Source organism: Cryptomeria japonica, chromosome 4 (genome assembly GCF_030272615.1).
Source record: "Cryptomeria japonica chromosome 4, Sugi_1.0, whole genome shotgun sequence".
NCBI classification, from domain to species: domain Eukaryota; kingdom Viridiplantae; phylum Streptophyta; class Pinopsida; order Cupressales; family Cupressaceae; genus Cryptomeria; species Cryptomeria japonica.
In genome coordinates, this window is record NC_081408.1 from 588,641,556 (window position 1) to 588,656,729 (window position 15,174).

Sequence of the window (15,174 nt, forward strand, 5' to 3'; positions counted from 1 at the left end):
AAACTTTGCCTAGCGAAATTCATTTTTCTTGCATCATTTCTTAGAGTTTAATACTCAAGAGGAGGTATGGCGGTACCATCTTAACACCCTTGTTCAAGGTTTGATTTTTAGACATTTTTTTTAGAAAAGCCTAAGTATTGCATGGTTAATTAGGAAATGATAACTCTAGATTTATCATGAAGTTTCCTAATTAAAATCTTAAATCTTCCTTTTAAGTCTAATTTCTACACTTCAAGATATAATACTAATTGTGAAATGTTGTGTAGGTGTCAAGATGGCGACTCCTAAGGCTGGAGTATCTACAAGTCGGCAGGTTCTCATCAAAGAAGATCCGGTCCAGGACAAAGATGATCTCCTCCAGCTCAGTATCATCAAAGAAGATCAAGGGAGACCTCCTCCAGTCTAGCATTGGCAAAGACGGCCTTCTTCGGACTAACATCATCAAAGGCGACCTCTTCCAATCCAGCATTCCAAGGCGAGGTACATCAATCACCCTGCACATCAAAGACAAAAGAAGTTAGAGCAAGGGTTCGTTGAAGAAGCAGATAGTTTCAGAAGACTTAATTAAAGCTAGCTTCTCAACAACATCAAATTGGCATCAACCAAGTGTCAGACGAGGTGGCATCCCATTCATCACTTCTCCAGTTGGTCCACCTTAACATGTCCAGATTCAATGTACCTAACTCATGGAAGGTGGCACAAACTTCTATGTACCTACCCCAGCTATCCATTGGTCGAATTTTCCAGAGAAGACATGTGTCCTAAAAATGTAATTTTATCATTGGTCAAGCATTAAATGTTATTTAATGGTTGTAACAAACCCTAATTAGGGTTTTCATTGTTGAATCTTGGCCATTGATCTCAGATTGATCTTAGCCATTGATTTGTATTAAGGACACTATAAAAGCCCCGACTCTTCATTTTGTAAAGGCAGTTAGAAGGAGTTAGGAAGGAAGTTAGAGAGAAGTTAGTGAATAGAGAGTAGTTAGAAGGTGATTAGCTAGTTGATAGAATAGCAATTAGAGTAGAGTAGAGAGAGAAGGCAAAGATTGTTGCCAAGATGTTGTTGTAAAAGACTTGTAAAACTTCACTGAAGAAATGGTGAAATTTATGGGTCGATTCGACAATTTGCATGGTCTCTATACTTCTCATATTTGATTTCATGTTATTAGATGAGTGGAAGAAATGTGCTTGATTGATGGTGAAATTCGTATATCCATACTACTAGCAGTTTGTTGATTGCAGACTTGCCTTGTGTAGTCAACTGGAATCATTCAGCTTAAGCTTAACTTCAATTGTCGCTTCTTCATTGATATGCATCAGCCTGATGGTGCCTGTAGTGATGATTTGAACATCATAAAGCTTTCCTTCGAAGATCGCACTAACCTTGTGGAGATGGTCCTGGGATGTCAAAACAAGATCTAGTTAGAATTTCATCAAAGATCATTCATTGCTCCTACATTCTTAGTATCAGAATTAGATCCTTTCCTCGCCCTCGTCCTTTTTCTTTTTTTTTCAAGTCAAAGCTAGTAAAACCTGTGTTCCAGCAATATTCAAAGCAAATTAGACGTTCAGTCATTAAGTGTAAGTCCCCTTGTGATTCCAGCAAATCACGTCATACCACAAAGAGCTTATCCACACGTAGAGATCCTACAGCAAAGAACCTTGAAGTCACCCTGATTGATCCTTTTCGCGATATCTTCAACATTCAGAGGCTTTACTCAAGAGAGGATAAGGTACCCTTGGGTATTTTATTCTGTGTTTGGTCGTGTACAAAAAACACATCAACACGCCCATAAATATTTAAGGTTAGGGTTGGGGGCACAAACAACAACAAAAAAATTACTTTAATTACTTTTTAAATGTGTTTAATAAAAGGGAGTAGTAGTCTTGAAGATGGAATAAGAAATATCTATGAGTTTCCCCCAAGTCTCAAGGACTTCTTGAAGTCCTCCCAACGTCCCCAATAAGGGGAGACATGCCTCTTTGAGGAAGACATCCTAAGGATGTTTCCTTTGGTGGCAGCGGTGGAGGGATGGTGGTGAGACACTTCCCAAAAATCCCAAAAATCTTGGAAATGTCACCATCCCAATAAGTGGCAAATTTGATGGGGGTGAGGGTGCGTTCTTCTGAAACACTACTTAAAGTACTCAGGGCACTCACCATTATTAATTGTAATTGTGGGAGATACAATTACGGATTGATAAGCAATGAGGATCTTTAGATTTCTTAAGTATATGTGTTATTAAAGCATGCAGATGCATATTTCTCTCATGTGTTTTTGTGGTCTGATCATGAGATTACCATTTAGACATATTATTTAAAAAATAGCATATCCTTAAAACATATCTTCGACAATTTCATTTCTACTATGTATCATATTTAGTCATAAGTACAGATGGTAGGAGATCATCAATGAATATGCATCAAGTAAACATAAGTAATAAAGAATAATGAGACTTATAAAAAAGAGTGTACATACTTAGAGGGATCTTGACTCCATTAGACAATGTCTCCTTCAATGGGGTAGGGAGTTGCTCAAGTGCATTAAGAACTTGCCCATATGTATCCTTGAATTGAGTAGGTATAGAGCTTACAGGAACATTTGGCATTTCGATTACTCCTTCAACATACTCTTCTTTCATTCTAAGAGGCCCTTCTATAGTGAGCTTGGTTGTCAAGATGAAATTGCTTTCAACCTGCAAACCAACAATGTATATATTTATAAGCATAATAAGAACTTCAATTATCTAAAGCATGTGGAACTATGTTTCAATGAAAAATTAATCCATAAAAATGCCCTTTCATTTGCAAAGCCTTATAACCTTGTCGACAAATTTAATCACATCAATTTTAGTGTTTAGATTCCAATTCCATTCAAGAATTGACTCTGGTAGTCTTGTAGAAACCTTATTTCCTTTCATTCATTCATAATATGGTAAAGCAATGACAATCCTTTGTGTGTTCTTTACCCATGGAAAACTGTCATGCATCTTGTTAGGTCATTGTTGAAGCCTAAGTAGTTCTACTAAAAGATATGCAATGGTCTATTTGACAAATATATTCTTGTTGTGTGAACAAACCTGCCTATAGACTCTACCTCTTTAATTATAACTTCGTTACAATGCATACTTTTGTTTTTTAATTAAAACATTCAAGCAATAATTGGGTCACTAACCAAGTAAGGTCTAGCATGAGTCGAGGTTGATGACTTAAGACATCATAATTGGTTAGCTAAAATTGCTCCCAATCATCATAGGCTGCACATTAAACTTCAAGCACAACATAGGCTTTGGATTGAGTCCAAATAATAAATGTAATAAGTGAAGAGATTTCATTGGTAACCTTTTTCTTGTATTAGATCACCATGTGAAGTTATATATATATAATCAAGTGATGTTATTCTTGTTTTTTTTTTTTAAATTCCATAAATGCAATGGCTAGAGTTTTTTTTTTTACTTCTTCTCTCCAAGTAGATAATGAGTTATTCTTGAACTATTGCACGAACTCTTTATGTGGTGTAGTTCACATCACATTCCAAAGTAGGCCTTCAATTAAACATGAATGCATTTACTGTAGATTCAAAGTGGTGGAAGACAATTTTAGAATGAAAACATGGATTAGTATTCAACTAATAAAACATATTATAAGGTAATCACCTTTACATCATTTTTGCCAGTCATTTATACTTGTTTAACTCATATTTCATTCAACAACATCAAGTCAATTGTAATAAATAAGTCTGGATTTTTTTTGTTGCTTGAGTCTTAATGAATGTTTATCAAAATGCATTTGACTTATTTATACCAATTTGCATGGGGAGGCTGTCATTGTTTCATACATGAATCTTTTATAGCGGCTCAATTAAGGATTGAAGTTTCTCATTACCAAGATTAAAAAAGAAATACACAGCACTCAAGATACACATTTATATTGATTATATGCCTGCAATTTCTTATACAATTTAACAGCATAAATTATAAACAAATAGCTAGAAATATTTATAATAGATGAGGAGATTAATGGTACTAGTCCTCCTGCTGGGCATCAAATATAAGTTTACTAAAATACAACGACTTGCTTATTTTTGTCCTACAGCTCCAATTTCAAAGTACAGCAAAAAGATGAAGTCGCCTCCAATCCTCTTTTTAAGTCATCATAACTTCCTTTGAAAAGTCTCACATCTTCATTTTTTAGCAGATTTGATAAGAGTTTCAGCCTCAATAAGGACAGTGGCAACAAACAGAGAGTAGTGTTGGATGAAGCAGCTAAATATGATGTCACCCCTTATTATTTGTACCATTCTGGACCCGCAATGCCCTAATCCATTTCGCAGATGTAATGGCAGCCAATAACTATCCCTTGTGACTGGTAAAAAACTCACGACTCCTCCAAAAAGAATCCATGACCAGTTGGAATTCTCACGCCTCTTTTATGAACCTTAGTCTCCTTATTTCACAAAGGATGAGCAGTATAGTATGTAAAAAATCCCAATGAAGCTTAATTTGAAATAAGAAACAAATAGTTATGTAAATATTTCTCCTAGCTGTGACATGAACTCCTAGAAGATGGCGACAACATATGGCAATGCAATTACTACGCCCATACTACCAAAACTGAAATCTTCAATTACCTATTTTCCTTTTTTTTTTAAATCGATAATCACTTTCACACACTGGTAAACTCTACTTGAATCCACTCAAAACGGCTATGAAGACTACACAATTGAAACCAAAATACTCTTAGGGTTTTCTTCCTAGAGTTTTGATGGAACAACTATCCAAACTTCAAAATAAGAAAATGAAATGACCAAAGATGAGAAATTTCCCTTTGCACTCCCTTTTTATGCCACATTGGAACTTTCAAGAAATTTTCACTTTATTTCTCATAAGCTGGCCTCTTTTTAAGTTTTAATTTACTTTTGGGACCCAAAAAAAGTCACTTTATATTTAAATGGTTGCTTTTTAATAAACATAATTAATTAAACCAACATTGCCCGTAACACCGAATTGGGAAGGATGGCGTGCATGCGAGCTCTTGCGGGCGGCCGAGCTAGGGCTTCGTTGCCCTAGCTCGAGGGAGGCAGAGCTAATGGTGGGTCGTCGGGGGGAGGAAAGTGCAGGCGCTACGGGGGTGTGGTGTTGCAGGCGAGGAAGGGCAAGGTTCAGTGGAGGGAGTGGTGGGTGTTTCGAGGGGTTGCAGGTGGAGCATTGTCTGCGTGCGGGTGGGCTTTGGGGCTGCTGCGGGCCGTGGGTTTTTAAGGGGTTTAGGGTTTCGGCAGGCTCCCCCTCTCGGTGGGCTTTGGGGGGGTGGGGTTGCAGGTTCGGTAATTTCTCGAGAGGCCCTTCGGGGTGTGGGCCATTTTCTATACCTTGTTTTTTTTTTTTTCGGAGCTCCGATGACGAGTATTGGTGTTGAGGACTCGCAAGTACCTCCAGCCATGGATTTTCGCGCTGCGGTGGGCTCTAAACCCCCATTCCAGAGTATGAAGACTTTTAACAATAACCTTTTCTCATCTGAATCGGGATCGGGGACTACTGGCGGTTCTCTCATTTTGAAGATTAATGGTTGCCTGGAGAGATGTAGTGAGAGACCGAAGTTGGTTATTCCTCCTGAACCGATTGCTGAAGACATTGAGTACTTTTCAAAACACTCGCTTTATTGCAAGTTTTTGGGAATGAGGGTTTCTTTGTAGTTTTTGGATAACGGGGCATAGAGGACTTGGGCTCCGGAAGGGGAAATGGAGATTATGATGCTGGCAAACAACTATTTCATGGTTACCTTCAACTGCATGGAGGATCGCAATAGGGTCTTTGAGGGAGGTCCGTATTTTTACAATCAGGTGGGGCTGTTCATCAAGCATTGGCATGCAGGGTTTAACCCTTCGGAGGAGCTCCCAAACAGGGTTCCAGTGTGGGTTCGTTTGCCACGTTTTCTTGTGGAATGCTGTCGGGAGGATGTGCTTCGGATGCTGGCCGCACTGCTTGGGAAGCCAGTGGGATCCTCAACGCAAACCCTAAGAAGAAAGGTAATGACTTTTGCGCGTATCTGTGTTGAAATTGATCTTAGTAAACCTCTGCCAGATGCTATAGATATGAGTGCAGGCTCTTATTCATGGGTTCAATAGCTAGATTACGAGACTTTACCTTTTCGCTGTCGTCTGTGTCATGAGTATGGTCACTTATAGCGTAAGTGCCCTAGATATAAACCAGTGGTACGCCAACCTCAACAGCCGGCCCAGAGTCAAGAGAGGGCTGATAAAGGAAAAGCTACTCCGTCAGCCGAGGTAGAGGGTGCTGATGGTTTTGTCCCAGTTAAGACAAGGAACATGAATCGAGGACAAAAGAGGTCCTTACAGGAGAGACAAGAGGAAGATACCTTTAACAGATTTGAGGCCTTGGATGACCTTAGCCATCAGGAAGTGAATCCAGGGTTAACTCCTTTGGAACAAGGTGCTTCAGGGGGAGGGGTCCGGAAAGAGGTATTGAGGATTTTACTCAGGCCCTGCAAGTGATTCGAAGCCAGCAAATGGAGATGGACCAGACAGCAGGGGTCCAGCTGGGAATCACTTCTGGTTCGGAGGTAAATTTGGTTGGGGGGGAGGGCTCTTCGATAGCCCTAAAATTGGAACCGGCTAGGGCTAAAATTAACAAGTCTTCCGTTCACTTGGGTCTGCATCAGAAAGATATTAAGAAAAGTGCTACGGAGAAGAACTCAAAGGTTGGTAGGAAGAAGGATTTGGATAAAATCAAATTGATGGGAGAAAATTTGGTTGAGTGAGGGTCAGTAAAGACTTTGGATTCTCACTTTTCCAATCCTCCTAAATGATTGTGCTCTCATGGAATGTAAGGGGCTTGAATAGCGGCCCTAGACAAAAAGATGTTTGGGATTTGATCAGGAATCATTCACCTGATGTCCTGTTCTTGCAAGAAACTAAACTCTCGGTGGAAAGTATGATGGGTCTGGTGCCGAAGCTCTGGGGGTGAGGCGACTGTCAGTGTATTGGGGCTGCTGGTTCCTCTGAAGGGGTGACCTGTCTTTGCAACCCTTCAAGGATTCGCCCTGTTTGGTGGATGGCTTCCAGATCTTCGCTATCCGAGGTTGCCTCCAGTCTGGAGACCAGAGATCTTATTTTGTTTACTAATATATATGCTCCCACCGGTTTCCAGGGCAAACAAAACTTATGGTCTCATATTTCATGTATGTGAAGGCTAGTCCCTTTCCATCCTTGGATTATGGCGGGAGATTTCAATGCTATCCTGGAGTTGAGTGAGAAGAAGGGGGGTGTCATGCGGTTGGAGCCCTCTTCTCTCCTTTTTCGGGATAGTATTTCTTCGTTGCATCTTGTTGACATTAGGCCTGGTAATGGTCTGTTCACTTGGAACAATAAGAGAGTGGGGGAGGGTTGGATTGCAGAGAGGTTGGACCGATTTCTGGTTTCTAGTTTTTGGGTTGGTGGGGGGTGGTCCACAAGTTCTGAGATTCTTGACTGGAGAGGGTCAGACCACTGGCCTATCTAGTTGGTTTCTTCTTCTACCCGGGTTGCTTGCTCTCCTTCTTTCAAATTCCAACTTATGTGGCTTCGGGATCCTGCTTTGCCGGCTCTTGTTGAGCAGTGGTGGAGGAAGGGGAGGCTGGCTTTTGGCACTGCTATGTACACTTTCGCCAGGCAGCTGCAGTTTGTTAAGTTCCAACTTAAACAATGGAATCGACAGGGTTTTGGGAACATTTTTCACGCTAAGAAAGCAGCCCAAACAGAGTTAAATGGCATCACCAGTGAAATCAAAGAGCGTGGTTTGTTTGAAGCTTTGTTTAGGGAGGAGACGGTTGTCAAGGCTTTAGAGGAATGGGAGCTCAGGGAAGAAATTTACTGGAAACAGAGAGCCCGTATTGATTGGCTTCAAGCGGGCTATAAGAACACGACTTTCTTTTTCAACTCTGTAAAAGCAAGACATCATGGAAATTCCATTCCTGCTCTGGTCAATAATAGAGGTGAGGTGTTATTATCCTTGCAGGAGATATCTAGGGAGGCTTTACAGTATTTCCGATCCCTCTTCAATGAGGAGTCTTAGGGGGAAGCGGTGGAGGAGAACTAGGTTCTTGCTTGCATTCCTCCTCTTGTTACCGAGGAGATGAATGAGCAGCTTATGGCTCCTATTTTGCTGGAAGAACTCGAGAGGATTGTTTTTCAGTTCAGGAAAGGAAAAGCCCCTGGCCCAGATGGGTTCTCGATTGAATTCTTTCAAGAGTTCTGGGATATCATCAAAATTGACTTACTGGAAGTAGTCCAAGAATCCCAGAGGAATAAACAGATGTTGAGGGCCCTGAATGCAACCTTCATTGCGCTTATCCCTAAGTGTGAGGGGGCCGACAGGTTAGGCCAGTTCCGCCCTATATCTCTCTGCAATGTGATTTATAAGATCATCTCGAAGCTGATTGCAAAGAGGTTGAAGAAGTGTTTGGGGGGTGTTATCTCTGAGGAACAAAGCGGGTTTGTGGAAGGGCGTCAAACTCTGGATGGTGTGGTCATTGCTACGGAGACCATTCATTCTATGGCTACCTCCAAGGAAAAAGCTATGTTTATCAAGTTGGACATGGCTAAGGCTTACGATAGAGTTCGTTGGTCTTTCCTCCAAAAGATCCTTAGGGCTTTTGGCTTTGCTGAGGAATGGATTCAATGGGTTATGAGTGGAGTTATGTCCACTTCTTTCTCAGTACTAATCAATGGGGATCATACTGAGCTGTTTGGGGCGTCTAGGGGCCTTCGTCAGGGGGACACCCTCTCCCCCCCCTTATTCATTCTCCTGGCTGAGGGACTGGGGAGGCTGATCAAACATAATGTGGGTCAGGGCAGTATTCAAGGTTGGAACTGGGGTAATGACTTGTAGCCGCAATCTCATTTGCAATTTGTTGATGACACAACCTTGATGGGACTTGCTCGGATCAGAGAAGCTACGAATCTACGTAAGGTTCTAGATGTTTATCTGGCGGCCTCGGGCCAGTTGATCAATGAAGATAAATCTTCTATCATTTTCTTCAACACCCCTGAAGCTATTCAAAGGAGGATTGCTCTTATCTTGAGATTCCAAGTTGGCTCCTTGCCCTTGACTTATTTGGGTATTCCTATCTCTCCTGGTAACCCTCCTCGGGAGTCATGGCAGGGTATCTTGGATAAATTCCGCTCGAGGGTTGAACATTGGACTCATAGATGGTTGTCATTTGCTGGGAGGGTTCAACTGATTCAGTCGGTGGTTCAGGCTCTTCCGACCTATAGATGTATGCTTCAAGTGGCTCCTAAGTGGTTCTTGAAGGGCCCGGATTCTTTGGCGAGGCAATTCTTATGGGCAGGCAATCTATCCTCGTCCAAATGGAGTCTGGTCAATTGGGACCTGGTGTGTAGCCCGAAGCAATCTGGGGGGCTTGGTTTAAGGCAGGCTATTCTATTCGGGAAGGCGCTAGCGGCAAAATTGTACTGGAGGTGGTGTGTCGAGCAGGATCGTGGCTGGGCTAAGATTTTGGCCTTCAAATATATGCAAAGGATACCAGCTCAAGAAGTTCCAAGATACCCGCTAGAGGGTAAAGGCTCTACGATTTGGTATACTCTCAAGAAGGGGGCCTCTCTCATTAAAGAAGGACTCTTTTGGATCCGTAGGAGGGGGGAAGAGGTCCTTTTCTGGAACGACTCTTGGGACGGGTACCCCCCCATCCTTGATCAATTTCCTAATCTTAGGATCCTTAGCCAGAGATTTTTGGAGGCAGGGTGGTCAAGGGTGAGTGACTTCAAGACTGTTTACAAGTGTGGGCGACTGGAGATGGAGCGGTGGAAGGAGCGGTGGAAGGATCTTAATGAGTGGCCGGTTGCTGGGATGGAGGAGGACTGTGCTGAGTTACAAGGCATTTTGGCGAGTAGACACTGTAGTGGCATCAAGGGTAGGGATGGACTTGCCTGGTCTCCGAATCCTAAGGGATTCTTTTCTGTAGCTAGGGGTTACAGGGAACTGTTGAACCGAAAATTGGAGGGAAGAGAGGTGCACTGGTGGAAACAGGTTTGGAACAATTCTTCTTGGCCAAAGTGCAACTGCTTCGCTTGGAATCTGGCCTTGAATAGATGCCTAACTTGGGATAATATTCGCAAGGGGGGTTTCTCGGGGCCTTCAATTTGTGCTTTGTGTGGCAATGGGGAGGAAGACTCCTCACATCTGTTCTTCAGATGCCCCTTCTCTATGCTTATTTGGCATTACTGGTGGGGGGTGTGGAAGTGTCCTTGTGTTCACACAGATTCTCTGGTGGAGTTTTGGAGCAGTTTGGGCAAACCTCCTATCTTGTCCCCCTTCCTTCAGACGGTCTGGTATATTGGGCCCATCTTCATTCTCTGGCAGATCTGGCTTGAGAGGAACAGAAGGATCTTTCGGGAGGCCAGACTGTTAGTGCAACAAGTGTGGAATAGAATCATGGTTATGATTCGGGAGACGGTGGAAGCTAAATGTGAGGTGAATTTTCCTTTGGATAGAGATGAGGCAGATATCGTGAGTAGGTTTGGCTGGTAGGAGTTGTCTCCCACCTCTGCTTGTGTCAGAAGAGGTAGGTGTGCTATGAAGAAGGTCCAAAGGATGGGAAGGTGGAGACCCCCCCAGGATGAGATTATCAAGATTAACATTGATGGCTCCTCCAGGGGTAACTCAAGCCCGGCAGGGGTTGGAGGTGTTGGTAGGAATTGTTTGGGGGAGGTGGCGTTCTTCTTTTCGGTGCATAAAGGGAGGCAATCTAATAATTTTATGGAGGGACTTGCTATTCTCTATGCCCTGGAGCGGACTTGGGAGTTGGGTAGAAGGAAGGTTATCTGTGAATCGGATTCACAAATTATTGTGAATTTGTTGACTGAGAAGAAGGTAAGTGGGATTCATTGGCAGCTGGCAGGGATAGTTCATCAGATTCTTCAAATTAGTTCTTTAATGGAGCAGGTGTCCTTCATCCACACTCCTCGTGAATGGAATAGAGCAGCTGATTGTTTGGCTAAGTGGGCTTCGGAACATGACAGTGACTGGAAAATTGAAGGTTGGGAGCATCTTTCCTCGGATTACTGTGAGGTCTTGTAGAAGATTTTTGCTGAGGATATCGATGGTAATGATGTTGGCTAAGCTTGGTCGGAACCTAAGGTTCTCTTTTTGGAGCCTCGAAGCTTGGGCCCTCCTTGTAATTTTTGTGTCTATGTTTCAATAAAGTTTTTACCCCTTCTATTCAAAAAAAACATTGCTTGTAACATGCTAATTTAAAAATATAATTTAATCAACTAAATATTCCCTTACCAACATCTTAATTAGCCTACAGGAATTAAATAGGCTAAGGGCCTTCACGGACACTCCCTCCTGATAAGGGGACATTACGGACCTCCCTTTCCAAAATTGCTTTCCCCAAACAATTGCAGATTTGGATGTTGCAAAACTTGTTCTCCTTCCCATGTGGCATCTTTTAGAGGCAAATCCTTCCATCAAAACAAGTGTTCCTTAATGGTTTTGTTTCTCAATCTCCTTTCCCTAACATCTAGAATAGCCTCGGGTATTAGAAATAACTTTCCCTCCTCATTCATAGGTGGAAGCTCAAGAGTATGTTTCACAAGTGCCTTTTTGAGGCACAAAACATAGAATGCATCATGGATCCTACTCACTCTAGCAACTCCAATTCATAAGTGAATTCTCCTGCCCTCCTCACAACCTTGTAAGGCCCATAAAACTGAGGCTTCAACTTCTTTTCCCCTCTTTTTCAAAGAAGATTGCATCTAGGGTTGCAATCGCAAGAAAACCAAGTCACTAATCTCAAAAGATTGCTCCACTCTATGCCTACCTGCATATAGATCGCCTATTGATTTTGTGCTTGATGGAGGTTGTTTTTCAAAGTTTTCAAGATGTCTTGACTCCTGAATGCAATCCTTGGCCTTTGGTACTTTTCTGTCAGCAATGACTAAGTCCACTAAATATATAGCATCATATCCATACAAGGATTTGAAAGGAGCCATGCCAATAGACATGCGATGAGTAGTGTTGTAACAATGCTCCGCCATATACAACCACCTGACCCAAGCCTCCTGCTGCCCTAAAACATAGTTACACAAATATCCTTCTACCCAGTTGTTAACAATTTTTGTCTACACATCTTTCTAGGGATGAAAGTTGGTGCTTGGAGTTAGTTTATACTTGTTAACTTGAAGAATTCTTACCAAAATAGACTAAGAAATCTGCTCTCCTGATCACTCACTATATTCTTATTGTTGAAATGTGGCGACTGATCAGCAAAGTACTGTATATAAGCAGGTAATCCTTAAGTTTGGGTGTTGATTCCACTTTGTTGTGGATGTTTGGGCATGTCTTGATTGGGTTGAGAGATGGGATGATATGCTGTTCTCATCCTAATCCCTCGGTTTGCAAGAGAATGGGATCATGGTCTAGTTCCTGATCACCATCACTAGAGGCAACTTTATCCTCTTCAATGATCATCAAGTGAAGTTGTCACATGACATGGGTAAAAATTCTACTTGTGTTGTCATGCTTCATGCATTCACATTTTGCTTCGCCTTCAAGTGTTGACATTTTGTGTTGTGGCATCTCTAGTGCGTAAGTATGCATTGTAGCATGTTGGTGTCACATTTGTATCACAAAAAGTTTGTCCGTCTATTTTTTGACTGTTAAATATCTTGGGTGAAAGCTTGGGGCATTACATTTTCCCTGCAATGGATCTCTCTCTAATTAGTCATTTCAATTGTTCAAATATGTTTTGTTTTAGTAAAGATTAACCTTGTACTCGATAAACACTTCATATGGTGAATATTAAAATGTTCCATTAAGCCATGAACTCTTATGATGTGTATATCAATCCTGCAGCAGCATGCTTCAAGTTCTCTTAACACTCTTGCATTTGTTAAGCTATCCGAAAACAGAGGATGCACTAGCTTCTGGGTTCTATCTCTTGAATTTGTTGTTTATCGTCCCAATCCAAACAAAAGCCAGTACAATCTGCTTAATGATAAGATAATTTAGACATGAACAAATTGGCCAAATAGTACCATAAAATACATCATCTAGCCTAAAATATTCAAATTTAGTTAGCTGTTGCACCTATAAATGACTAGTTCCTCTACAATTCAAAATCTTTAGCCATTATAAATTATTTTTTATCTTCATCAAACACCACCCAGGACACATATTGGAAAGATCACACAAAATATTAAAGAAATAATTCAATTTCATTAGATTATTGTGACAATATGTACGAAACATAAATTCTGAAATATTAAGGGCAAAACGACAAATATATGCCATGTGTTCGATCTATTTTACATAGAACTACACCTTCTGCCCAATATATAGGTAACGAATAATCATTTAGATTGCAAGAAAAGATACATTCTGTAAAACAAAATTAACAAAAGAACATAGTGGTTGTCTAACATATACACCACCTAAGTGACAATTACCAAGCTCAATAACTTAAGGCCTGCAGAGGCTTTCGCATATCCATCCATGATAAGAAGATCCAATTCCTTGATTGATGCCAGGGCAGACGGAAATGTCCTATTAGTAGATTTTGATAGTTTGTGTCAGTATTTCTGAATTAAAATTAATTCAGAAAAAAGAGGTCATACATTTTCAACCTTAACATAAAAACCTTATATATAAAATTTAACATGAAAGTAAACTTATTTGCATCCCATCCATTTCCATCACTGGCACAAAACATCTATTCATTTTACCAACCAGAAACGACATTAAAATTAAGAAAAATTAAAAGATGAAATACAATCTGATCTTAAAGTAGATTAAATATCAAACTGCAAGAAAAAAAAAAAGAATCCTTTTTATATGGAGAAAAGCAAAAAGTTACACTTGGGTTATATGTTCTTCAAGAAGGAAAAAGTTACACTAAGGTTACATGTTTTCCAACCTTTGACGCTCACATATAAAATTTAGTACGAAAGTAAACTTATTTGCATCCTATTCATTCCCCCATCACTGGCACAAAAACATCTATGAATCCAAGGAATGACAAAGTTATGGCTTTAGTAAGTTGCCTAGAAAATTCACATTACAGAGATCACCTTCTCTAAGGCCAAATTTTTCCATCCACATTACATTCATCACAGCCAAAATTGTCCAAGAAACAGAACCAAAACAGGGGTGAGGTTGTCAATGGTCATATTTGTACCCTACATTTTTTCCATACCTAAAATATATGGACAGAGATTAACACAGCATGTGTTGCAAGGTGTGCGCCCTTGGTCTCCTTGTGTTGTGCAGCGCAGCGCTCAGGTTTGTGACATGGCTTAACTACCTCCTGTGCATTCTATAAGTCTAGTGGTTGCATCGGGCATTAACAGGTCGATCTTTTGGTGCAGCAGCAACCGCACTTGTAACAAGTGGTATTAGAGCTTGGTGACAGGTTCAAACCCCTCGCTTGCACTGGAGGGGGGATTGTTGAAAGGTGTGCGCCCTTGGTCTCCTTGTGTTGTGCAGTGCAGTGCTCAGGTTTGTGACATGGCTTAACTGCCTCCTATGGATTCTATAAGTCTAGTGGTTGTATCAGCCTATCAGGCATTAACAAGTCGATCTTTTGGTGCAACGGCAACTACACTTGTAACAGGATGAACCACTCCCCAGTTTGTAATGTGTGTCGGATTGGATACCGTCCATTGCATTGCATGGTTGATTAAGGCCTTTTTTGGTCGAAAATTAAGCATCCCTTTGTTAAAATAAATCTTTAAAGGTAACATGGGCAACCAATGAGAAAGGTCATTTAAACACTTGTAGAGTTATAATATTAAATTTCGTTTCAGAATGGAAGAACAGCTGATCACCAGCAAGAATAAATTTCAAAATGTTTCATTATTAATACATTTGATTTGTGCTGGTTCACTGAATTCGTTTATACATTCCGAATCATCTCATCCAGTTTTTCATCAATTTAGCTCATAACAACATTGTTTCTGTAATGTCCTGAACTGAAATAATAATGAAAATCTTAATCTTAATCTTCAAGAAACACTTATTATTTGACTAACACTATTGACCCCAGCATTCACTTAGATCTTGGACAACTCAAATTTAAATTACTAGTTGGGCCGACCCTCATCTTGGAGCACCTACTGGAAGGATAAATTGAATCAAAAATAAATATTTTTTATTC

At 40.8% G+C, this 15,174-nt stretch overlaps 1 protein-coding gene across 1 annotated transcript in view; it reads right to left on the reverse strand.

Moving 5' to 3' along the window:
• Positions 1–15,174, reverse strand: part of LOC131037761 (probable plastid-lipid-associated protein 13, chloroplastic) — a 146,304-nt gene that overhangs the window by 50,526 nt on the left and 80,604 nt on the right. The window contains exons 4-5 of the mRNA XM_057969956.2: positions 13,469–13,565; positions 2,483–2,699 (exon numbers count right to left, since the gene is read on the reverse strand). Coding sequence (XP_057825939.1) covers positions 2,483–2,699; positions 13,469–13,565 — 314 coding nt within the window. The remainder of the gene's footprint in view (positions 1–2,482; positions 2,700–13,468; positions 13,566–15,174) is intronic.